At 38.8% G+C, this 23,065-nt stretch overlaps 2 protein-coding genes, 1 long non-coding RNA gene and 4 other non-coding genes across 9 annotated transcripts; 1 reads left to right on the forward strand and 6 right to left on the reverse strand.

Annotated features, from left to right (window-relative positions):
* Window positions 1-349: 349 nt before the first annotated feature.
* LOC102790435 (calpain-1 catalytic subunit-like) lies at window positions 350-6,285 on the reverse strand. Its single transcript, XM_087847360.1, has 13 exons — window positions 6,218-6,285; window positions 5,875-6,136; window positions 5,647-5,734; window positions 5,443-5,558; window positions 3,946-4,079; window positions 3,648-3,837; window positions 3,496-3,561; window positions 3,241-3,326; window positions 2,606-2,677; window positions 2,258-2,415; window positions 1,951-2,108; window positions 1,655-1,666; window positions 350-1,516 (listed from the first exon to the last, which is right to left on the reverse strand). Exons 2-13 carry the CDS (start codon window positions 6,106-6,108, stop codon window positions 1,319-1,321), a joined length of 1,512 nt encoding a protein of 503 aa, XP_087703486.1. The 5' UTR covers window positions 6,109-6,136; window positions 6,218-6,285; the 3' UTR covers window positions 350-1,318.
* A 6,219-nt stretch (window positions 6,286-12,504) lies between these two features.
* Window positions 12,505-14,911, reverse strand: LOC102791491 (uncharacterized). Its single transcript, XR_015719717.1, has 7 exons — window positions 14,765-14,911; window positions 14,048-14,375; window positions 13,866-13,965; window positions 13,616-13,670; window positions 13,098-13,142; window positions 12,852-12,907; window positions 12,505-12,611 (listed from the first exon to the last, which is right to left on the reverse strand). It is a non-coding gene; the product is annotated as an uncharacterized LOC102791491 (long non-coding RNA).
* On the reverse strand, window positions 12,983-13,055 carry LOC118453820 (small nucleolar RNA SNORD65). Its single transcript, XR_004843461.1, has one exon. It is a non-coding gene; the product is annotated as a small nucleolar RNA SNORD65 (small nucleolar RNA).
* Window positions 13,216-13,293, reverse strand: LOC118453822 (small nucleolar RNA SNORD49). The gene has a single exon (XR_004843463.1). It is a non-coding gene; the product is annotated as a small nucleolar RNA SNORD49 (small nucleolar RNA).
* Window positions 13,745-13,818, reverse strand: LOC118453819 (small nucleolar RNA SNORD65). The gene has a single exon (XR_004843460.1). It is a non-coding gene; the product is annotated as a small nucleolar RNA SNORD65 (small nucleolar RNA).
* Window positions 14,173-14,244, reverse strand: LOC118453823 (small nucleolar RNA SNORD49). Its single transcript, XR_004843464.1, has one exon. It is a non-coding gene; the product is annotated as a small nucleolar RNA SNORD49 (small nucleolar RNA).
* Window positions 14,912-14,977: 66 nt separating the features above from the next.
* rab34b (RAB34, member RAS oncogene family b) lies at window positions 14,978-23,014 on the forward strand. Of its 3 annotated transcripts, XM_006784836.2 has the most exons (12): window positions 14,978-15,214; window positions 15,391-15,493; window positions 15,846-15,981; window positions 16,348-16,439; window positions 17,020-17,085; window positions 18,064-18,165; window positions 18,570-18,634; window positions 18,741-18,792; window positions 18,882-18,963; window positions 19,332-19,422; window positions 19,522-19,629; window positions 22,593-23,014. In XM_006784836.2, exons 3-12 carry the CDS (start codon window positions 15,934-15,936, stop codon window positions 22,649-22,651), a joined length of 765 nt encoding a protein of 254 aa, XP_006784899.1. In that variant the 5' UTR covers window positions 14,978-15,214; window positions 15,391-15,493; window positions 15,846-15,933; the 3' UTR covers window positions 22,652-23,014. The 3 variants fall into 3 exon arrangements, with proteins under 3 accessions (XP_006784899.1, XP_035761229.1, XP_035761230.1); XM_035905336.2 differs by having other exon boundaries at window positions 14,978-15,493; XM_035905337.2 differs by having other exon boundaries at window positions 14,978-15,493; window positions 15,924-15,981.
* Window positions 23,015-23,065: the final 51 nt, after the last annotated feature.

Below are 23,065 nucleotides of genomic sequence, written 5' to 3' on the forward strand. Positions count from 1 at the left end.
TGGTGGGACACGGTTCCAGCAGCAGCCTCTGATGTTAACTGGCAGCCCTTTATAGACTGCTGCTAATTGGCGCTCAAGCCATAACATTATCTGGGGTTACATACTAAGCTAAACGAATAAACTACACAAGCTTTATTTATATCAAGTCAATACTGTTGGTGCAGTGTGTAATTTTCTAGCTTTTTTTTAAATCTTATAAATATTTTCCTTATGGCAGCACAGTGTGTGTAACGGTTTATAGTGAGAATTTCTTAATGTTGCAAATAATATTCTCTATTGAGTTTTTCTATTGAAATTTCTATTACGTAGAAGAAGAAAAAAACTGTCAGAGCTGAAAAATCATCATGTTTTATTTTCTTATTTTTTCTGAACCCCGATTTTGAGTCACCAGTGAAAATGCGTGTCTTTGGATTGTGGGAAGAAGCCTGAGTCCTCAGAAGGGGAGAACATTCAAAGTCCACACAGAAGATCAGGCGATTAAACCAGGAACCTTATCCACTGCATCACCACATCACTTCTTCAAACTAACTCCCAGTGTCCACAGAACTTATTCTTTTAAATAATTATTATTCTGTTTTATAGAAATTGATGAACCTGGCCAACTATGAGTAGCATTAGCATTGTACATTTTAATCATTTAGCCTATTATTTATTTTAGGATAAAGTCATGTTATTTATCAGTATTTATGTTATCTGTGCAAAAATGCACTACATGGCTGCATTTTGCCTGTGCAGGTTGAAATAAATAGAAATGCCCAGCAAAAAATTATATTGGGAGTATTCTAGACCAGCGGCCCCCAACCTTTTTTTTGTACCAAGGACCGGTTTATGTCCAACAATATTTTAACAGACTGGCCTTTAAGGTGTCGTGGATGAATACAACAAAATAAAACCAGTACCAGTTCCAAAAAAGAGATTTATTCATAAGATACGGGAAAAGACCCGGGGAAGCATAGTTAACGATAAAAACAATTTAAAAAATAACTATAAAAACCAATAAAAACCCTGAAAACCCTAAATTTCACACCCGAGCCTCAACTCTCGCGGCCCGGTACCAAACGACTCACGGACCAGTACCAGTCCATGGCCCGGGGGTTGGGGACCGCTGTTCAAGACAACCCTGACAGTATGAATCATGTGACCATTTTTAACCCCACCACCCATATTTCACCACTAGCAGAGATAACACAGCTCATGTCTGGCTAACCAACAGGAAATTACCCAATGGTGTTGTTTGTTAAATAAATAATTCATGTATTTTATTATCCTGAGTTAATCATATTAATCCTTCATTATGTGAAGGATTCTTTACATGATCTTATTCGTCAGTCTTGGTGTAGACAGTGAGAGCGAAATCTGCAGTGATGTTGGGTTCATAGGTGGATGGGATGATCACATACTCTCCAGGTTCCAGACTGTGGAGTTCAATGAGATCTTGCTCAGAGCTGTAAGTCTTTTCTGCCTTCACAGGCCTGTTCCTCTGAAAGAAATCCTGTTGCAGGCGTCCTTTTGGAGTCTGGCAGAAATATAAAGGAATATCTATAGTGAAATACTCTCCTGAGTCTCATTGTACATTGTTATTAAAGTTATTAAAATGCTGAATTTACTTTTGGTGCACAGACAGTTTCATATATTTGTTATTGTTTGTACTTACCCCTGGTGGAATCTGTTAATTGGAAAATGGTAAGAATAATATCATTAAACTGTTTCGCAGGAACCAGTTTCCAGTTTCCAGTAACTTTAAATAATGAATGTGAAATCAGCGAAGACATTTTTTCATCATTATTGTCATTATTGTCTTACTAACTCAGCTGCTCAATTAGGAAAGTACTCGTATCTTCATAACAGGGTGATACAATTGTTTTAAAGATTTAGTTTCTTGTCCTTCAGTATTCGGTTGCAGTATTTAACAATTATTTAAATTAAAGGGAGCACATTGAGAATGAATACCTTATAGATGGTAAGTCTAGTTCGGTGGAGGCGTATCTCATTGCGATTTCCCTGATGAGGTTTCTGCATCAGGGAGAGCACAATGTTTTTGTCTCCTGGCTCCTTCTTGTCTATAACAGTCACTCGGATGCGATACTGAGGGTTTGTTGCAAAGGTGGCTACAGAGAGTGAGGAAACATTCATCTTGTTAATTACATTTTAGAAATTTATGGTGGGTTTTGTGTTTGCACAGATAAAACAAACATGTAAAAACTATATTACTATTTTAGTGATAGTTAAAGTTTAGATAGGAATGAACTTGTCTTACAGTGTTTCACATTGCCACCTGCAGATTTCCCTGCTACCCAGCTGCCATCGTAAATCATGCATTTCCACTGACATTTTAAGTCTCCATCAAGAAAGTTAGGGGTCTCACAGCAGATGGATACGTAAGAAAAATAGGAACAGAAGTCCTCCATTTGCATCCTGGCAGACGGATGAGCAGATAGAGATTTAAAAAATATATATATATATACATAAAATATCAACCAATAAATAATAAGATGTAAACTCTTTGGTATTGCATCAAAATTATCATATGATTATTTTGTTTTTGAGTTTTTAAAAGCTTTTTTTAACTACTGAGAGTAATCAGTGTGCAAAATTTTGAATTTACCAGAACTCTCCGTTGTCATGGTCGAAACACTTTTTTCGAACTTCTTGGCTTACTTTGTCCCACAAATCTGACCTGAGAACACAAAACAAATAAGTTAATGACAGACTTTAATGCTGCAAAATAGATATATTTTATATTCAATATATATATATATATATATACTACACATACAGCATTTCTGTTCTTGAGGTCGATAAATATTTTGCACTGTGCTGAACACTCCCCTTCAATATGTGAGAGTGTTTGCCATTGTTTTTAATTTGGCTGGAAGTTCATAAGTTGTTCTTCTTTATATTAGAAAGCATCCTGTGATCATCCACCGCTATTGTTCTCTGTGGATGTCTGGCCATTTTCATTTTGCACAGCATACCTACGTTTTCTCTCTCTCTCTTTTGTTGACCACTTATTGTTCCAGCTATACTGTTTATCTTATGTTTAGAAATTCTTGCACTGCCTGTTGTAGGTTTGCATAAACAGCTTCTGATTAAATTATAATTACAATTTTTTTTTCAGTTTTTTGCCTGTCTATTTATCATAACACTGTGAGTTGATTATGTGTAGGTGCAACGCTAGTACAAATTGTGTCATTGTCAGCGATATATGGACATTGTTTGTTGTTTAATTAAGTCAAGTACTTGTCGCTCCATTTTCCGTTCCACTCCTGTTTGCCCCATGGGTTCATGACTCGCACCAGTCGTACTTTGGAGCCGTTTAATTCCACCTTTAGATGAAATAATGAAGTGAAGACATCAGGTATTGGAAATGCTTCAGTAATGGTATCACATTATCACATTCATTGATACTATCACAATTTTTGCAATTAAGTTTTCTTAGCTCTTGTTTTCACTCTTTTCCTATGGTGAACGTAAATTTCTAGCTCCTTGGTTTACCTTAGTGACACCTGTGATGGAATAGGCATGCCCATTCACCAATCCAGTGTCAGAGACCAAAGCACCCTGAAAAAGACAGAACAAGGGTTGTTTTTTTTAATCTATTGTTATTGATTTTTGTTGGGGTTTTTTTTTGTTTGTCTGTTTTTTACCTTATTGTGGTAAGTCCAACAACAAATCAGTGATTGGCACCTAGTTGCTCTGATTAATGTGAGCCAAAGATCACCATGGCCTGCTGAGTTCATCTCCTTCAGTTTGTAAGTCTGGTTTACACCTCCAGTGAAGTCTTTGCAGGCCTCTGATGGAAACCCAGCATGCATGTCTGCATACGAGCCACAAAGTCTGAAGGAGGCACCCAGAAGGAGAAACATTTTTAAATCAATGACATTCATATCAGAAATGTGACCTTCTAAACTGATTTACATGAAAGTGTGAGAAGTTTTTATTTACTTGGCATATGCCTTCTCCAGCAGAGGAGCCCAGAACTCATTTCCACATTTCGAGGACACAAACAGTAACCGCTTTTTGATCGTTGGCAGATTGTCATCAATGACAACATCTACCCACTTTCCAAATCTCCAGAACTGAAACAGAGAGGACAGCTAAGAATCAATCAGAGGTGGCAAAAGTACCGAGATTCTGTACTTTGATCTAGATTAGATTTCTGTACTAGAAGTAAAGATACTAGTGTTAAAAAATACTCCAGTAAAGGTTGATGTACTGATTCCACTTCTTCACTTTCTTTTTAAAAGTAATAAAGTACAGGCTCTGAAATGTACTCAAAGTAAGAAAGTAAAATGTAGCTCTTTGGAGGACATTTCTAGGATAAGCTGAACATCAGCAGAGAAACAGAAGGCAAATTCAAACACCTCCATTTTTTGTTGCCTAGATTGTAGGCGTGACTTTGCCTCTAAACAGAAAATAAATAGGCAAGAGGTTAAAGTGAGATTCAGCATGTAGGGCAGGGATGGGCAACTCCAGGCCTCAAGGGCCGGTGTCCCTGCAGGTTTTAGATGTATCCTTGAACCAACACAGCTGATTTAAATGGTTAAATTAGCTCCTGCAGTTCTCCAGAGGCCTGGTAACGAACTAATCATGTGATTCAGGTGTGTTGACCCAAGGTCATCCATCCATGACAGTAAAGCAAACTAACCTGTTTATCCTGCACTGACCTGCAATGTTTTTTCAAGCAACCTTTGAATAACACAGCAAATCTGCCTCAGCTTGTTTTTCAGCAGGTTTCACAGCATGAAAAAACATTGTGCCCCTTGTACTGGGGAAAGGGATTATCTTTCATGTGTTACTGTTTAAGCTCAAATCAATTTGATGTTTGAATGGTAAATGGCCTTTATTTGTATAGCACTTTACTAGTCTCTAAGGACCCCAAAGCGCTTTACACATTCAGTCATCCACCCATTCACACACTGGTGATGGCAAGCTACATTGTAGCCACAGCTGCCCTGGGGCGCACTGACAGGGGCGAGGCTGCCGGACACTGGCGCCACCGGGCCCTCTGACCACCACCAGTAGGCAACGGGTAAAGTGTCTTGCCCAAGGACACAATGACCAAGACTGTCGGAGCCGGGGCTCGAACTGGCAACCTTCCACTTATAAGATGAACGGCCAACTCTTGAGCCACAATCGCCCAGACTTGCAGTGACGTGAAACAATAACTCACCTCAAATATGTTAAAACAAAAGTAGCGAGGCTGTTTGGAAAATGTATGGAGTAGAAAGTATAGATATTTATTTAAAATGTAGGGAGTAAAAGTAAAAAGTTGTCAGAAAAATAAATACTCAAGTAAAGTACTGATACCTGAAAATTCTAAGTACAGTAATAAAGTATTTGTACTTTGTTACTCACCACCTCTGAAATAATTAACCACAATGTGTTGTGTTTCTGTTTTGTGACAGTATTCTTTAGACACATTTATTAATCCTTTGTTACCTTGAAGTGAAATATTCCTGCATAGTTCTCAAAGGACTGATCCATTGGCACAACTTGTGCCATCAGATTTTCTTGGAAGGTCAGCGCAGATATTGCAGACAAAAACCAGCAGTTACCTGTTTAAAGGAGGAAACTAATAGTTCTCCCAAGATGTGTAACATACTTGTCATTGTCATTAGCTATAGGCAAGAAAGTTTTGCTTACCCACGTCGCCTTGTCCAAAGTCAAATCGTGACATACCATCTTTACTGAAAGCAGGCTGATCCTTCTTTCCTCGTTCTCTCAATAAATCCTTGAAAAGACAGTGGAGAAAAATATGATGTTGACAAGTGTGTAAAAAGAATCAGTTTTTCCTACTGTACAGAAATGCTAACTAACAATCCATCAGATTTCGAAGTGAAAGAAAAATAAATATATTTAAAATGATTTTACTGCCGGTCGAAGCCATTTCACTTCACTCTCCTGTGAGGAACTCATATCAGGCAGGTCACCCAAAGAAAGACCGTTTGGTGGGAACTCATTGTCCAGGAACAGTTCTCCTTTCCGGAAGCAGTCAGCTTTTATCTGAGCGAAGTCCTGATTTTTGAACTTGGCAGGGTTGGAGGGGCTTCCCTCGCTGCCATCTTGGTAATGCAAGTTGACGAGACAAGTTTCAGATTTAGCCATGATGATGATCAAAGTCTTCCGACAGATTCTGGTGCAAGGAAAATAATAATAATTCAGAGACACCTAACTCCGTGTGAGAGCTATCATTGAAAGGAACAGAGATTATTACCTATGCACGGTGACAACCAACTGATCCCTCCTTGCAAGAAGAGTTTCTTGAAATTGCAAGGTGTGACATGTGCAGCACACACCCTCTTTTATATATTGACAATGTATTACATAAGACTGGAGTCCCAACCCTAAACATGTAGATTAGATATAATGTTTTAAAAAAAAAAGATAGAAAGGCCTCACTCTAAGCCTGCTGTTTTGTCAGATTTGATGAATTTCCACAAATCTATGTGGCAAAGATATGTTAAAGACCAGTTAGCTGATGCCCTTGGCCCTCTCGCTAGACATCTCTCGCCCACTGTAAGAAACCTCAGAGTGTTCCTGGATGGCTCTTTTAAACTTGAGAAACAGGTGTCCACTGTGGTAAAAAACAGCTTTTACCAGTTGCGTCAGATTTCCAAAGCAAAGCCGTTCCTTCCTTTAAAGGACCTTGAAAAGCTTATCCACGCATTTATTACATCCAGATTGGACTACTGTAACTCCCTCTACTCGGGCCTCCAACACTCTTCTCTTTGCCGGCTTCAGTTAATTCAAAATGCAGCTGCGCGTCTTTTAACAGGTACGAGAATCCATGAACACATAACTCCAATTTTAGCCAAATTACATTGGCTCCCTGTTAAATATCGCATCAATTTTAAAATTATTTTGTTCACTTTTAATATTCTGAATAATTTAGCGCCCACCTATCTCTCTGAACTACTCCACTTATACAATCCCAACAGAGCACTTAGATTGTCCAACCACAGGCTCCTAGCACAACCTAGGTCTCGAATGAAGTCGAGAGGTGACCAGGCCTTTGCATCCGTGGCACCTAGACTCTGGAATAACCTCCCTGTTCATATTCGTACTGCCGAGTCTATCCAGTCTTTTAAATCACGTCTTAAAACGTATTTTTTTACTTTGGCTTTTAATTCTGTCTAGTTGGCTGGTCTAGCTTGTTGTGTTGTTACCTATTGTTTGTTGTCCTCTTTTATTGTTTGTTTTAATTGTATCATGCTTTTACTGACTGTGAAGCACTATGGTCAACACTGTTGTTTTAATATGTGCTATATAAATAAATTTTGATTTGATTTTTGATTTAAAGAAAATACATGATCACTTGCTTTTATCTCACCCTGTTCCTTAGCATACTCCTCTGTCATACTAATGCTCTGCATGGCCTATCCCTGTGGTGTTCCCGTTTCCTTTTGTGTCATAGCTCCTTATTCAACAAACTTAGACAATATTTCCACTATGCCTCCTAAACTTCTGAGTTTTTCTCCAACTATTAAACAAGGTATTTAATTTATCTACCTTCACTATGTCAAATCATGTTTCTGCAGCAGAGGCAATAAGATACACGTGCATTGCCTCTTTTGATTTACACCATCAGACAATATTGGTGACTTTTGTTCAAAGCTCATCTGAAATAAATGTGAGGTGTAGTGATGGGTCCAGCAACACTAACGCACAGGCGCATATATCAAGCTCACAGAGTGAAACCTGTATCGGTGCGTGTGTCGCTTTAAGAAAAAGTCACGTGATCGATACAGTTGCTGTATCGCTCATTGCCAACGCGCCAAACTGTGTTTAAAAGGTACCGCATCCGCCAACGGAATGAGTCGCCACCAACCCCCCCCCCCGCCCCCCCTCACGAAATTACTCTCGCAGATTAAAAACAAACAAACAAACAAAAATTACACATCTCTCCATAACAAAATGGAGCCCGAAAGGAAAAAAAAGTTTCTGCTGTGTGGGATCATTTTGATCTTTTAACTGCAAATAGTTTGTCTGTCTTTGTTTCAGTGTAATCCATCAGCAATGAGACTTGCAGTGTAAATTATTTATTTCATTTTATGCAGGTTTAATGTCGCATCTGTTCTGCATTTCTGCATTTCATTTGTTTATTCAAACATAAACACCTCAGTGTTTAGGCATTACAGAGCCAAACATTTTTTGTATTAACATGTGTTTAATTATTTTGAAAACAAGCATCTAGGAAGACTGTTCTGGACCAGGCAGTCCTGAATTTTATCCAAAGCCCTTATAGGGCTTTGGAGCGTGATGTCACGGGGGTGGGCGTGGAAAGGATTTTGGCTCGATCCGCCATTTTCGGGGTCTAGCGCAAGTGAAAAGGGAGCGAAGGCACACACAACAGCCACGGTTCATATTTGCTGTGTGGTCGGCTGCAATGTTCGATCGCACGACCGGCAAGAGAATAAGCTTGAAAATGGTTTATCTTTTCATTCTTTCCCAACCTGGAAGCAACACAAGGCAGCTCATGTATCAATGTTAGCAAACGAAGGCGTGTAGCCTGGATAGCAGCTGTGAGATGAGCTGATATCCAGTTCTCTTCCATCTCCAAATATCTGTTAGTGCTCCAGACAGTTTCATTCCGGTAAGTTCTAAATATGTTCATATCACTCTTTATAGCCTATTAGTTTTATTTTCGATGCACTCTGAGCTCATAGCAAATTAGAACAAACATCCTACTGAGTGATTTTGTAGAACCACCTTCTATTTATAGAGTTGCTAATTATTTGGCATTATTGCAGCAAACCAGCCTATGAAATGGATGAAACACATCGTGACTGGGTTCCAGCGCTACACAAGGGACCTGCTTCAAACATACCACCCTGCCAATCAGATTACTTCTTCCATGTGAGGGTGAAGAGGTGACCCTTCTGGATAAGATGGTGAAGGTTTGCTGCGTTTTGGTGAACAGTGTGATAATAAAACCAGGGAAATATGAAACCTGCTCCTGTTAAATATTCTTAAGTATTGTGCTGTTAAAATTGCTGTATTTTTTCAAAAGATACAGTAAATAAAGTAATGTTAGTAGTGGTTGATATCATGTAAACACTGTCATGATTTTGTGTAAACATTTTGTCATTTGTAAACTATAAATGACTGGATTCTACATTGTAACGGATGTGATGTTCTATAAAGTGGTTTTCATAATAATAAAAAAAAGAGGCAGAAATTAGTTTGTTTCTTTATTCAATTTTTGAACAGTGGTACTCAGTGAGTACATATTCAGTAAATGCAAATTATTTACATGGCAGTGCACTACAGGCATAAATCTAGACCCCCTAGATAAAACATTATGGGTCATTCCCACAACCCACAGGTTTACTGTGCTCCAGCAAAGTATCCAAGTATCCTCCAGCAGTGACAACTCCTCCACAGTAGCAGGTGGGATTTTTCTTTTTAGAGGACGGCTCCTTTTACCTGTCACTACGGATGGTCTGTTTATGTTTTGATCAAGAGCCTTTTTTTGGGCAGCTGAAGAGGAGAAGTCTATCTTGCGGCCAACCTCTGACTGTATCTTGGTCAGATTACCCAGCAAAACCCAGCATGCAGGTTCATCTGTAACAGTCCTGTGCCACAGATCAACACTGTTGCTTCTACATTAAACAGAAGAGCAGTGACGTGGGTGCAGGTCTCCACGACTCCGGCCTTACAGGTGCAGTGGGCGGCTTCAACCTTCCCTGTGATGCTCACAGTGACCCATGGCTGTAATGCTCGTTCATTCAGTCTTTGAGAGTGCAGGACCTGAAACACACACAAAGTTCATTTAAAGACAAGAACTATGAGCCAAGGCTGACATAAATGTGTTTAATCTACTTTATCATAAATGTAACAAAGTGTTTAGAAAGTTAGCACATACATGTAATTTTTCATTTCTTTATGTGTCCATCTATAGAAGGCTGCATGTTATAGTGTTAATCTGCCTGTTCTCTGTCAGAAACCTGCCTGCAGCAAATGAACCTAAAGTATGTAATGCAAGGATGTAATCACTTTAGAGATGGAGAAAGCATAAAGTGACAATTATGAATCCCTTAATATGATAAGGAGATTCTGCAGGTCATTAATCAATGTATAAAACTAAAATAAAATGTATTTTTAGTGACACAGGATTCAAATATGGAAGCAAGATGTATAATTAGAATTATTTATAATAAATATGAATTAATTAGTGTAATTTCTTTAACCATAAAGAATAACTAAATCCTTCAGGACAATGTCACATCAGTGCACTGAACTCACTATGTTATCCCTCTAACAGCCTCCACATGTTCTCACTGTAATTTCCCCTCATGAATGAATTTATGCTGCACTAATCTGAATGTTTGCAGGGAAATCAAACGCATTTCACACGCAGTACTCGAGCTGACTTACCTTTGTTTGAATGACGACTTGTACGCGCTGACTCCACAGACAAGGTACGAAAATATGTCAGGCTACGTCAATAGCGGTTGGTCTTCAGGGTTTCTACTCCACGGCCGTGTTTCAAACGGGTCCACATTTCCAATGCACGCTATTTTCTGCAAGTACCGCCGCTTCGCCTCTGGACGCAATCGGTCTCTATACAGTCCATTCTCTTTTGAGCTGCTTTTAAGCATCTTTCTTGTAGTCGTCGTTCCAACAGTGTGTTTGTTTTAATTCGGAGACCCCGAAAATGGCGCTGCGCTCCCATAATGCATTGCGGCGTGACGTCAACTCCAAAGCCCTATAGGACTGCCAACCCCTTAGTATTGTGGAGAGTGTCAAAGAGAAACATTCCAAGATCAGAGGATCCTTTTACGTACTGGGGGAATAGGATGACATCTTATTAGAACCTTTTCCACCTGGCTTTACATTTTTTGTGTACCCCAGCTTCATCTATGCCAGTCAGTTTTCCAAAACTGGGGAAATGGTGTCCAAAAAAAAAAAAAAAAAAAAAACCCACGCAATAAACTGAATGCAAAAACATTGGATAAACTTATTTTTTTGAATAGAAATTTATAATAAACGGAGTCAATTACATTTAAATGGGTAATATTATATTCACAATACTTTAAGTTTAATTTTCACGTAATGTCATTCACAATATATTTTAAAGATGTCTACAATATTTGAAATGTAAAAGATATAAAATGATTCCATAGAAAGTACAATACCTTACAGTGTATACAAGAATGACTAGGTAATTGAGTCAGTGTCTGTTGTGAGTCTCAAGTAAGTTGCCTGCAATGATATTTAAGGTGCAGCAGGTGTCAGTATGGAGCAAAACAGCAACACCATAGGTGTCAAACTCTGGCCCGCCTAATTACATTTGGCCCGTGAAGCCATAGCAAATTATTATTAGAGCTGGCCTACTGGTATTATACAGCTAATATATATATTGTTTAGTATTAAGCTTTGCTTGTTCCATATTCAGTTTTTCAGCAAAACTTGAGTCCCTAAGAAGAGATTCATTCTTAAATCTGAATGAAGATATTTTTTTCTTCAATAAATATTAACGTTAGCCAAACGACCTTGTTCCAGTTTTGAATTTTGGCGCACTGTGTATTTGAGTTTGACACCCCTGGTCTACACAGTGTTGCTGGTTTCCTAGTTTGGGGAATGTGCTAAAACGCTTTATGAAGCCTCATCTACCCATCACTAGTGAGGTGATTACAGCCTTAAGAAACATGCTCCGTGTTTGCCATTTGTCCCTATATTTACAACCAACTATATAAAATGCTTTGCTCTGCCAGCTGCAGAGAGCGCAACTGTTAAACAATTCTAAGATAAAATCACGAGCTCACTCAGTCATTAAGTAGTGGAAGGGGAGTACACACAACGTAAAGTATTCACCAGTCCAAACTTGTTAAAGACATTTTCCGGAAACAGACGCATTTGAGCTTTAGAGTTAAATTTAAGTTGATTCAACTTTATTGCCAGGGCTGACTTGGAGTTGCTCATCTTGCTCATTAGACTCCGGTGAAGAGCCAGGAACAGAGCTACCAATTCTGATTGTTGAAACATGTTCTGAAAAGTCAGTGACTTTAAACCTAAGCAAGCTAAATTGCCATTTTTTGAATGACTTTAGTTCTGAAAGGTGCTATACAATTAATAAAAAAATCTAATAGAAGCATGATAAACACTCACCAGCCACTTCATTATTTACAGCAGCCAGACTGCTTTACAACTCAGTAAATTTATGTAGATTTAGTTCAAACCTGACAGTGATTTTCAGAGTAACAGGGTTGCTGATGGCAGGTTCTCATTTCAAGCTGCTGTGATGCAATCAGACCCAAATCTGATGTTCCCTATATTTTGTCAATTCAGTTGTTCATTTCAGGGCAGGACTCTTTGCAGTAAATTTGGAGTAAAGCTACAGTCACCCGATGTGGTTCGAGTCCAAGTCAGATAATATTGAAAGCCAAGCCATTAAAACACTGAGACTAAAAAGTAAAAGTCTGTATTTTACTGAGCGCCAACCAGGTGTTGTTGAATTAAAATTCAAGCCTATCGTTTAACACATGATGAGAACACTGGTTTCATGTCAACAGTTTATTCAAATTACAGCAACATCAGCTCTTAAACATCAAGCAATAAATGCTTTCCATCTTCACATAAAGATCCAGTCCAAGTCCTATTTTCACCTGAGAGAAAGGAAATAGACTGAATGATGTGCAAAATAAAAAGCCAACACAGATTCAAGTGAAAATAGGCTAGCAATTCCACAAAGAGTTTCTTTACTGCATCATGTTATTTTTCAAACTGCATCACTGCATTTCTCCAGCAGAGGTCACACTAAACAGACCACATTATTGCTAAAAGACAATTATAGGACTTATGACATCTGACCATTTAATCAATAACTTAACATGCATGTATCTTACCGAGCTCTGGATCCATGTATACTGAAGCAGAGTCTCTGCAGCCACTGAATCCAGTTCTGAGACATAAATAAGAGGAAGTTAATGTCAAGAAGCTTTCGTCTAACAGCAGAATGTAACGCTTCCAACTTTATGTTCAGAAAACCAACAATCACCACTGAACAATCTGACGGTAATTCCAGCTTTTCAGTTTAGGTTTCATCACCACAATTAATAATAAGTACTTGTCATATAGAGGAAAAATGTTACCTGATAAATTCACTGGACAGTGAACTAAGTCATCATTTGACAGACCTGATAATAAAAAAAGGAGACATCAGAATATGCAGCACACTTTGATAAGCATCAATTTCTTTAATTTGAAGAGACTCAGAAAGGTGGATTAGAGACAATCGTCAGTTGTCGCATCTGACGGCACTTCCTATTCCAGGTTTTCATCATTGATACAGCCACTCAGGGCTCATAAGACTCTTAGGAAATTCATTTCCAATTAACTCCCCTTTGCACAACAAAGCACTGTCATTTTAATTTTAAAGTATCACAAAATGATGAATAGCATTGGATTCAATTTTAAACAGATTTTATTTCATTGGACAAAATGTGGAAAGCTTTTTAGGATCAGACACAATTATACAAACAAATCCCAGCAGGATTTCAAATGATGTCAACTCTATGTGGTGCACAGTGAGTACTTTAAAAATCAGTCCTTGTTGTACAAAGGTGAGCTTATCTTTAAATACAGTCAGGTTTGTTATAAGTGTACTTACGAAGACTGGCTCAGCATGTCTTCAGATGAATCTCAACCAGCTCACTTTGAGACATCTGAAACAAAGTTCAAAATGGTGAGCCACTTGAACTGATCAAGTCAATTCTAGACTAATTTATTCTCACTTTGTGTTCAGAAAACCATGATCAACACTGAACAATCTGCCGGTAATTCCAGCTGTTATCAGTTTAAATTTCATCACAACAGAAGCAGCCAGTTTTTCATGCTTATGGGCAGGAATGGAAATTTACCTGTGTGTAACAAATCCATATCTGTCCACTAGTTCAGCTTGGAGTGCACGCACCATGCAGACAAACATCCTCCACGGATGCTCAAGTTCTCTTCCTTTACCTGGAGGAGGAAACCGTGAGCGTGTAGTTCATTTGTTTTGACATGCATCAGAACTACATGGGTTCAGAACTATTAAGCCAACCGATGATCCTGGTTTCTCATCCTCTTATCTGGCATCTTCCGAGTAGCCTGAAGAGCAAACAGAAGTTAACTTCTACTCATGTGAACAGACTTATTACCACAGAGCTATTTTGAGACTGAGGCTCAGAACAGTGAGTGAGAAACATCGTCAGTTATCGCATCAGACGGCACTTCCTATTCACAGTTTTCATCACGTTTACAGATGTATCAGACAAACAGCTGGGTCCACTTTATGATCACTCACCTTCCAAGGAGACAAGGAGACCACAGGAGGACTTGAACAAAACAATTTTTGTACTCATACTGTGACCCAAAAGTGCTAGGCCCACCTGAGTGTGAGAGGAAAATAATTATTTTTTTTAAATCCTTCTATGGTGTTCATATTGTTACTCAGCCATTTGACAGCTTTCTGAAAATTCAAAATTCACTATTTTATGTTCTTCACACAAAAAGAGAATGAATGGGTTGGAAATAATTTGCATAACCACTTTTTATCAGTAGCATAAGTGCGTCAGACTTTCAGAAATATGATTTTCCAGACTCATGGCAGACATGAGACATCGTGGAGGCATTCAATGCTTGCATTAAGATATGCAGAAAGCGAAAAGCACAGGACCAGCAGTCCTCCCCACGTGGCTACAACATCACAACTAAGAACAATGCTAACCTTCAACTTTAATGAACTGAAATCACGACTTAAACACGCTTACAAACTAACCTTTAACGCAGGGCCTTTCATCTAAAACCGCCGCAACCTTCTCACGTATCAATGCACTTCGCAAGTTGAGCGAAACTAGCGACATTGAACCACACTGGACGAGAAGAGACCAAAAGGACGAACAATGTGCGTTTGCGCGTTTTTATACTGCGGCTGTCGCGGAAATAAAACGTCAGTGCTACTTCGGCTTTCTTCGCATTTTGTCGGAGAAAACCGTCACTCACTTGATCCAACGTCTCGCTAGCTTTGATCCTTTTCTTTTCTTTTCTTTTTTTTTTTTTTTTTTTAAATAACAATTTAATTGTGGTGATAGATACTTTTTTAAATGCGTGTATTTTAACCATTTGAACATTTTTGTTTTATTTATAACAACGTGCCGGATTTTTTGTTAGCATTTTAGCATCTAATTACCAGCTAAGAGCTGCATTATAGTGGTCATCACCTGTTTTTGTGTGTTATTTATTTGTTTATGTGCTCAAGCTAGTAATTTATGTTTGTCCACTTAACTGTGAATTTTATTTTTTCTCCCGTTAACAAATGCAGCTACTTCTTAATATAAAATGTGACCTGTGACCGCACATTGTCGCTGTTTGACAGCTAACTCTGTGTCTCGTCGCTCATTTCAGAGTATGTGGGTCTTCTCTCTGAGGCTGTGGGACCGTCATTTTGTTCTGAATTTGTTTCCTCTGCGGACTTTGGATAACACATCACATCTTCTGAGTGCTTCAGGTAAAGTTTTTTACAACTTGCATAATCCTTGACCAGCAAACAGGCCCGTAAGGAATGTTAGTTTGGGGTCTGCAGTGCTGCCATGAGAAGTAGTAGTAATGACAGTAGTAACTTTGTTCAGGTGACTGTCTACGTTTCTACAACATTTGGTGAAAATCCATTAAGATTTCTTTGTTAAAAAGAAAAACTTTATTTGTTTGTGTATTTCTACATTACTGTCCATTGACTACTAAAAATAGAATTGAAATTTTCAATTCTGACAAGCTTAGAAGGCATTGTGCTGCGTGGATTCTGTAGTTCTGTGGGTGATTTATGAGAAAGGGATAAATACAAGAAGTGCGTCCTCTTGCAGTGAATGAAACGTGTGCTTGTAGTGGTGATAGCGGCTTCTTGAAGGAGGTGTGTGTTCATGCGTGTGTGCATCGATCAGGTGCATCAGCATGTTGCCACCTGTGAAGAAGGACCGGGTTATTACTCAGCTCCCAAAGGTTAGTCAACACACACATGCACGCGCACACACACAAACCCCATGATTGTAGTTGAATCTCCTACCCTTACTTTATCCCAAACCTGAACCTAGTCTTAATCCTGAATAAAGGTACTCCACAATGACTTCTGTGTTTATCCCCATGGTAACAAAAATCTCCATGGATACAAAAAGGCACAGCCTGTTCACCTTGCTGCCATCTGGCAAGTGATAAAAAAAAGTATCTTCAGCTGTGCAAGCTGACCTCAGAACATGAAGAGACTGAATCTCTAGTTTTACATCAGGACTGAAATGAATGTTGAGTCTTTAATCCTGAACGGGTCAGTTTATCCAAGCATGATAAAACATGGACATGTTTTTTTTATAGTGTTTTAGTGCAAATGCAGCTCTGCACACCAAAGAAGGCTTCCACCCGCACGTGAAGGCTGCATGCCAGGTCCAGAAAGCAGACACAGTGAGGTAAGGTCACATAAGGGTTAATAAACACTCTCTGCCTCCCATCATGCTACTACACACATCTCTACACTGTGGGTTTAAATCATATTAATGAGTTTCTGATTAATTTGGTCTTCTAAATCACATTAGACTGACTGTGTCAGCTGACGCTGCTGCCACATCTGACCACTTTCTGTTGGTGGTGTTTTTAAAGAAAAGGCTAATGGCATTTACTTTTACAAACCACTTTTTAAAAAAAAAAAAGTAAATCTGAACAAACTAGTCTCATGTAAATACAGTAAGGTTTATGTAGGATTAGGTACATTTTAGCCTCTCTTTAGCCTCTCTTTGTGTTTTAGTTTGAAAGGGGGGGGGGGGGGGGGGGTATGAATAAAAATAGCTGTAATTCCTGCATTACTGAGGCAGTGATGCAGAACTCCTTAAATTAAGTCTTCACTTCACTTTACTAAATTCCCAATGCTTCCAACATATCAAGTATTTATGTAATTAAATGTTTGAGTGATTTCTCCATGCTGTGGAATACCCTGCTGTGTATTTTCATGATCTTGAGTGAATGCTGACAGTTGTGGATTTCTGTTCTCAGCTTTAATGTTGCTAAGGTCATCGTCGTGGGTGATGTTGCAGTTGGCAAAACGTGTCTGATCAGCAGGTAAGAAGCTTTTATATAGCTACAGCTTTATATGTTATATAGCTTGATATATAGAGACATGATGAACATGACCTCCTGAAATTAAAACTGAATGTCACAATGGGGGAAGAAATGTGATTTAAGTGAACATGAATAGTTTTTGGTGTCAGACTGGCTGTTCTGAGTATTTCAGAAAATGCTGATCTACAGTTTACAGAGAATGGTCAGAAAAAGATAGAACATCCAGTGAGCAGTAATTCTCTGTGGAAGAAACACCTTGCTGATTTCAGAGTTTAAAGGAGAACGGCCAGACCGCTGTTAGAAAGACAAAAACAAGTCAAGCATCCACTGGTATGCAGAAGACCATCACTGAGTGCACAGCATGTTGAAGCTTAAAGCAGATGAGCTGCAGCAGCAGAAGACCACACCAGGTGTCACTCCTGTCATCCAAGCAGGAGACTGAGATTACAATTCACAGAACCTGAAAAAATGTTTCCTGGTTTGATGAATCTCAATTTGTGCTGAAACATTCAGAGGTAGGGTCAGAATTTAGGGTAAACAGCATAACAGCATTGATCCCACCTGCTTTGTGTCATTGGTGTAATGGTGTGAGGCGTGGCCTTTACCTAACACTTTTTGTTCACCTAAATTACACCTAAAGCATAACATACTAAGGCAGAAACTTTCAATCACACATAAAGACACTGAGCATGTGCACAGAGCTGAGGCTCATTTGTTTTTCTCATCCTCATTACAGGTTAATAGTTTCAGCAGAAACCATGCCACTCAGGATGAAGACTTTTATGATACCAGAAATGTCATTTACATTTAATTACTAATGAATATTTGGAATATTTTGTATTTCAGTAGTAGGATGGAATCAGTTTACTGTATTGTTCGGTAAAAATGCTTAAGAAATGAAGCATTTTATTCAAAAAATGTTAAAAAGATTTCAATTTTACCTTTCTTAGTCTGCCACCTGTCCCCTGTTGCTCTCAGGTTCTGTAAGGGTGCGTTTGAGAAGAACTACAAAGCGACTATAGGGGTGGATTTTGAGATGGAGCGCTTTGAGGTGCTTGGTGTTCCCTTCAGTTTACAGCTGTAAGTGTACTTCTTAACCAGAGAGAAACATCCAGTTCATAGACTGAGCCCTAGGGTCATATGAGTAATCTCCACGAAGAAGTTCAAATATGAGCAGTCTGTGTGTAATGAGATCACATAAATAGATAATTGTGGGGCTGTGCAGCATCCGCCTGATAATTTCACGATCTGGTTGTTCAGGCTGCTCAGTGCGACTTAAATGACATGTCTTGAATTCACTATGTCACCTTCAGATGTGCATGTACCTGCTGTGAGTGCACATGTAGAATCAGTGTAATATTAAGGTAATCATTTTGGCATCTAGTCAACATTAGGACTCTAGTTCACTTTTAATCCCACTGTTTCTTTCACGTTCACCAAATATTCCAAAGACGACCATTAAAGCTGCGTGTGCTCTGATTTAGGTGGGATACAGCAGGTCAGGAGCGCTTCAAGTGTATTGCTTCCACCTATTACAGAGGAGCACAAGGTGAATGAAGCTTCAAAATATTCATTTTTGTCTTTTAACTAAAGCTGGTGAAAGATTTGTGTTCTCGTTCTGACCCATATATATCAAACTGTCTGCATTTCTCCAGCCATTATTGTGGTGTTTGACTTAAGCAGTGTGGGCTCACTGGCTCATGCCAGGTAAGGCGTTTCCATTACAATGTCATTGTCAGATATTTTCTCTAAAAAACCGATAAAATGTATGTGCGTGTATATGTGTGTGCATCCAGGCAGTGGCTGGAAGATGCTATGAAGGAAAATGACCCGTCCAGTGTCTTATTGTTCCTTGTCGGTACCAAGAAGGACCTCAGTGTGGGTGAATTTTATGAAAAAATTATGAAACACTGAGATTTGACCTGACATTTTTAATGTAATAGTTGATTAATAAGTTGAAAATGGGAGGTGAGATTGTGAGGATTGTTACTGATTCAAAGCATTTCATTTTGAATGAAATGCTTTGAATGATAGGAATTTTTTAGTTAATAATCAAAACTCTTGTCGTCATACATGACAGACTTTAACAGTAATAAAAATATTTCTAAATTTTAGTCTTCTGTAAAATGCCAGATATTGGGGAGTTATGTTCTGATCAGTCAGATTGTTGATAATGGGTTGACTGGTTGCTGAAGTTGCCCTGCAGTGACTCATCACTCTCGCTCTCTCTGTGTTTTGCTCTTCAGTCTCCTGACCTGTTGGCTCAGATTGAGCAGGAAGCCATGAGGCTCTCTGAGGAAATCAAAGCAGAGTACTGGGCCGTGTCTGCAAAGTCAGGTGGGAGATAAACAGTCGGTCATCAAGCCTGAATGCTTTTCATTTTTATGTTTTGTCCTCTCAGTAAACTCTGCCCTCTGTGACTTTGTTTTTGTCCAGGAGATGGTGTGAAGGACTTCTTCTTCCGTGTGGCTTCTTTGACTTTTGAGGCCAATGTTTTATCTGAGCTGGAGAGGAGCGGGTCGAGGCATGTTGGTGACATAATCAGTGAGTCCACATTATTCAGTGGTTGTTATCTGTTTCTGGTTGTTAGCACAAAAATGAAAGGTGCTGTGCTTTATCTGTTTATGTTTTTTGTGAGTAGGCAAAAACACATTTTAAAAAAATCTTTTTTGCTTAGACACACGGAGTGTTTTCTAATCTTACCTCCATTGATTGTCACTGGAGTGGCTTTCGACCACCTCACTCCACAGTGGGTCAAAGCCAGACCTTCTCCAGTGAGGTCTGGAGACTCTGTAAGTGCCCCTGTAGCACAGTGATCCACAAAATAAATTTCCATTAATCAAACAAATGTGGTATGCCACTGAAAATTGTTAATACATATAAAAATGATCTTGGCAGCACTAAAACAAGCCCACTGTGACCTTTACCCCCTCTCATTAAAAAAGAGAATGATTGTAACATAGTAATCTGGGATCCTCTGTCATGAAATCACTCTCTTCCTTTCTGTGTGCAGAGATTATTGCTTTTCTTTGTATCCAGCTCGCTGCCGGAGGAGCTTCGGGAATGTTTTGAGCAATGTTACCTCTAAGCTGCGCGCGTGCGCAGTTGCGCACTGCTGGCACGGTCTCTGCGCAGAAAAAATCTGCGTTGCACACAAAAATAAAATCTAACCTGAATTGAAATTAAAGTAAATATGTTAACAATTCTGCTTTGCAGTGTTAGTCAGTGAGTGACTGGCTGCTCCCGTATGGGATTAGAACGATGCCACCTTATCCCATAGTCCAGCCAATAATGCGATTCACATTCGTATATACGCAGCTAATCAACGTCGTTGACAGGCTATGACAGCGTCCTTATGTGCCGACACCGGTGTTTTAGCTAGCAAAGCGGTGTGGCGGATGTGGAGTGTTAAGCCACATTAATGACAACGTGTACAACCATTGGAGATGTGAGCAGGACAGACGGAACAATTGACGGAAAAACTGTGGACTTTATACCAGTTTTTCAATTGTGTTGATAGGCCACGTAAAACCAGAGTTATGATAAAAATATGCAATGTTTGGTTTTCTTCCTGAATACTATCGTTGTTTATATTTACTGCAGGAAGAAACAGTAAAAAACGGCGTTTTATAAGGAAAACGCTCGAAAGCACTCTCCACCTGTGAGCAAAGACAAAAACACCCCCACCCTTTCCCATTGGTCGAAAAATGTACCATGTCGACCAAACAAAACATGGCATTTGTTGTTTAGGGAGGGGGGAAGTTTTAGGAGTGACGGCGGTGTTTTGAGATGTGAGAGATTTGCAACGTTTAGCGCAAACCTTGTGTAGTTAGTGTGTAGTGTAGTCAATAGTTTTGTTGTGTGTGTCAGAACAATGAGGCGACTGCTGAATGTTACAGGTGTTACAGGAGTGATACATCTCCTGCTGTCAGGCCTGCAGGTATCAGGCTGTTGTTCTCCTTTATATTATAGTGGACAGAAATTAGTTTTTGGAGTGGCACAAATAATTTGTGTGGCATCAAATTCGATGCAGAAAACCTGATTGTTCTATAAATAGTTTGAAATGTTTATTTTTAAAAAACGCCTTGGCTGCATTTTTAGGTAAACAGCTGCAAAACTCAGTTACTTTTTTGAAGAAGTAACTATATAATTAATTGTCCAACACTGGTCATTATATACTGTATTTTGCAGAGAGAGAGTACCAGGACTCTCTCTCAGACCACAGACTCATAGTTATAATACAAGTCAGAGCTTTATTTAAAAACAAAGAAAGAAAGCTGTTTTTTCAAAATTGGAGCTCAAGATATTTTTACTTCCAATAGGGACTAAGTTAAGTTATATAGGAAAAAACTCAAATCGTTTTGTGTCCTTGATATTTTACACCCCTGAATGCTAACCACTGCTCTGCTATTGATGTTTTCTACTATAACACAAGCAATCTCTGTTTGTTTGTTTATCCACCAACTCCTCCTACACAACCGTGAGCTGAGAAATCAAAAGTCAAGGCACGCGAGTACATCTTGAGCCCCTAAAGGTTCTTATATATATTAGATATGATGTCATCATATTCTCTAGCAACCACCTAAGAACAGGCTAATATGACCCATTTTTAGGTTTTGTGTACTTATGACACTTTATAAAAGTATCATGATGTTTACAGTATCATTATTACATAATTTGACACATTAGCTCATAGGTGTCAAACTCTGGCCCGCAGCCTAATTACATTTGGCCCGCGAAGCCATACCAAATTATTATTAGAGCTGGCCTACTGGTATTATACAGCTAATATATATATTGTTTAGTATTAAGCTTTGCTTGTTCCATATTCAGTTTTTCAGCAAAACTTGTTTGAGACCATAAGAAGAGATTCATTCTTAAATCTGGAGGAAGATTTTTTTTTTTCAATAAATATTAATGTTAGCCCGCGACCTTGTTCCAGTTTTGAATTTTGGCCCACTGCGTATTTGAGTTTGACACCCCTCCATTAGCTTATGAAGTTTACTGTATTTAGGGATTATATCAAAAGTTTAATGTCAGATAAATAACTGCGTTTTTGGTGAAGTGGTTCCTCACTAAATTTAAGATGTAAATACATTTTACTGCTTATAAACTTACAATCATTCTTATATTGGTCTTCTATATATTTCTATAAACAACACCCACCACTCCTATGTTTTAACTTTTCTTTGTGTAATTAACCATATCAATGTGCCGATAGCATAAACAGACCAAACAGTAACGTAGCATAGGCATGTATTTGTACTGATAAAGAGAGAATTCCTGCGTAACCAATATGCCCCGTGTTCACTGCATCTGCCAGTTCAATGGTGTGACTTCTGTGTGTTAACATAGATATATCTTTGAGGAAATCTAACCGTTAAGATCCATTCACAAATGGTTTTGATTGTTCTATTGCTTCCAGTGAGAAAAAGAAAGCTCACATTGCTTATACGAATAACATAAAAGTGAAAAAAATCATATGTTTTTATTTATGTTGCTCACAGGGATCACAGACAGCACAGAGACCAGCCATAAACCAAAGAAGAAGCCTAACTGCTGCTGAGATTGGATGAATATCTGCTGGAAATTTTCTGAAGCAAAACTAAATGGGATGTGCAACAGGAAAATTAAGATAAAATGCAGACTGTACGGCTCGCTGTGAATATCATGAGTAGAACCCATGAAAGAAAGGTCACCATGCTGATAATGACCTGAGAAGGATTCAGCAATAGGTCAAGATGTAAATTCTAAGTGGTTCCTGTAAACAGGCCTGTCAGCTGACTGATCTAAGCAGTGTAATCTCAGGAATGTTTACAGCTGACTGCGGCGACAACAAACAGGCCATTGTGATGTCCCTGATTATGTAAACGTTTATGAGAAGAGGAAGATTATTCTCCACTACAACCACCATTAAATTGCACTTTGTTGATGCCTTTAACACATCTGTTTGAAGGAGCATTTTTCTCCTGCTGAAATG

Source organism: Neolamprologus brichardi, chromosome 10 (genome assembly GCF_056152115.1).
Source record: "Neolamprologus brichardi isolate AB-2024 chromosome 10, ASM5615211v1, whole genome shotgun sequence".
NCBI lineage: Eukaryota > Metazoa > Chordata > Actinopteri > Cichliformes > Cichlidae > Neolamprologus > Neolamprologus brichardi.

What these genes read in the sequence shown, in the direction of transcription:
- LOC102790435 (XM_087847360.1), bottom strand. Translation starts at nt 6,108, where the DNA reads ATGGCTAAATCTGAAACTTGTCTCGTCAACTTGCATTACCAAGATGGC. An exon ending in TGAAATGGCTTCGACCGGCA is followed by an intron (nt 5,735 to 5,874) that starts GTAAAATCATTT and finishes TGTCTTTTCAAG; the next exon opens with GATTTATTGAGAGAACGAGG. An exon ending in CATGACAACGGAGAGTTCTG is followed by an intron (nt 2,416 to 2,605) that starts GTAAATTCAAAA and finishes TCCGTCTGCCAG; the next exon opens with GATGCAAATGGAGGACTTCT.
- rab34b (XM_035905336.2), top strand. Translation starts at nt 15,934, where the DNA reads ATGTTGCCACCTGTGAAGAAGGACCGGGTTATTACTCAGCTCCCAAAG. An exon ending in CTATTACAGAGGAGCACAAG is followed by an intron (nt 18,635 to 18,740) that starts GTGAATGAAGCT and finishes GCATTTCTCCAG; the next exon opens with CCATTATTGTGGTGTTTGAC. An exon ending in GGCTCACTGGCTCATGCCAG is followed by an intron (nt 18,793 to 18,881) that starts GTAAGGCGTTTC and finishes GTGTGCATCCAG; the next exon opens with GCAGTGGCTGGAAGATGCTA.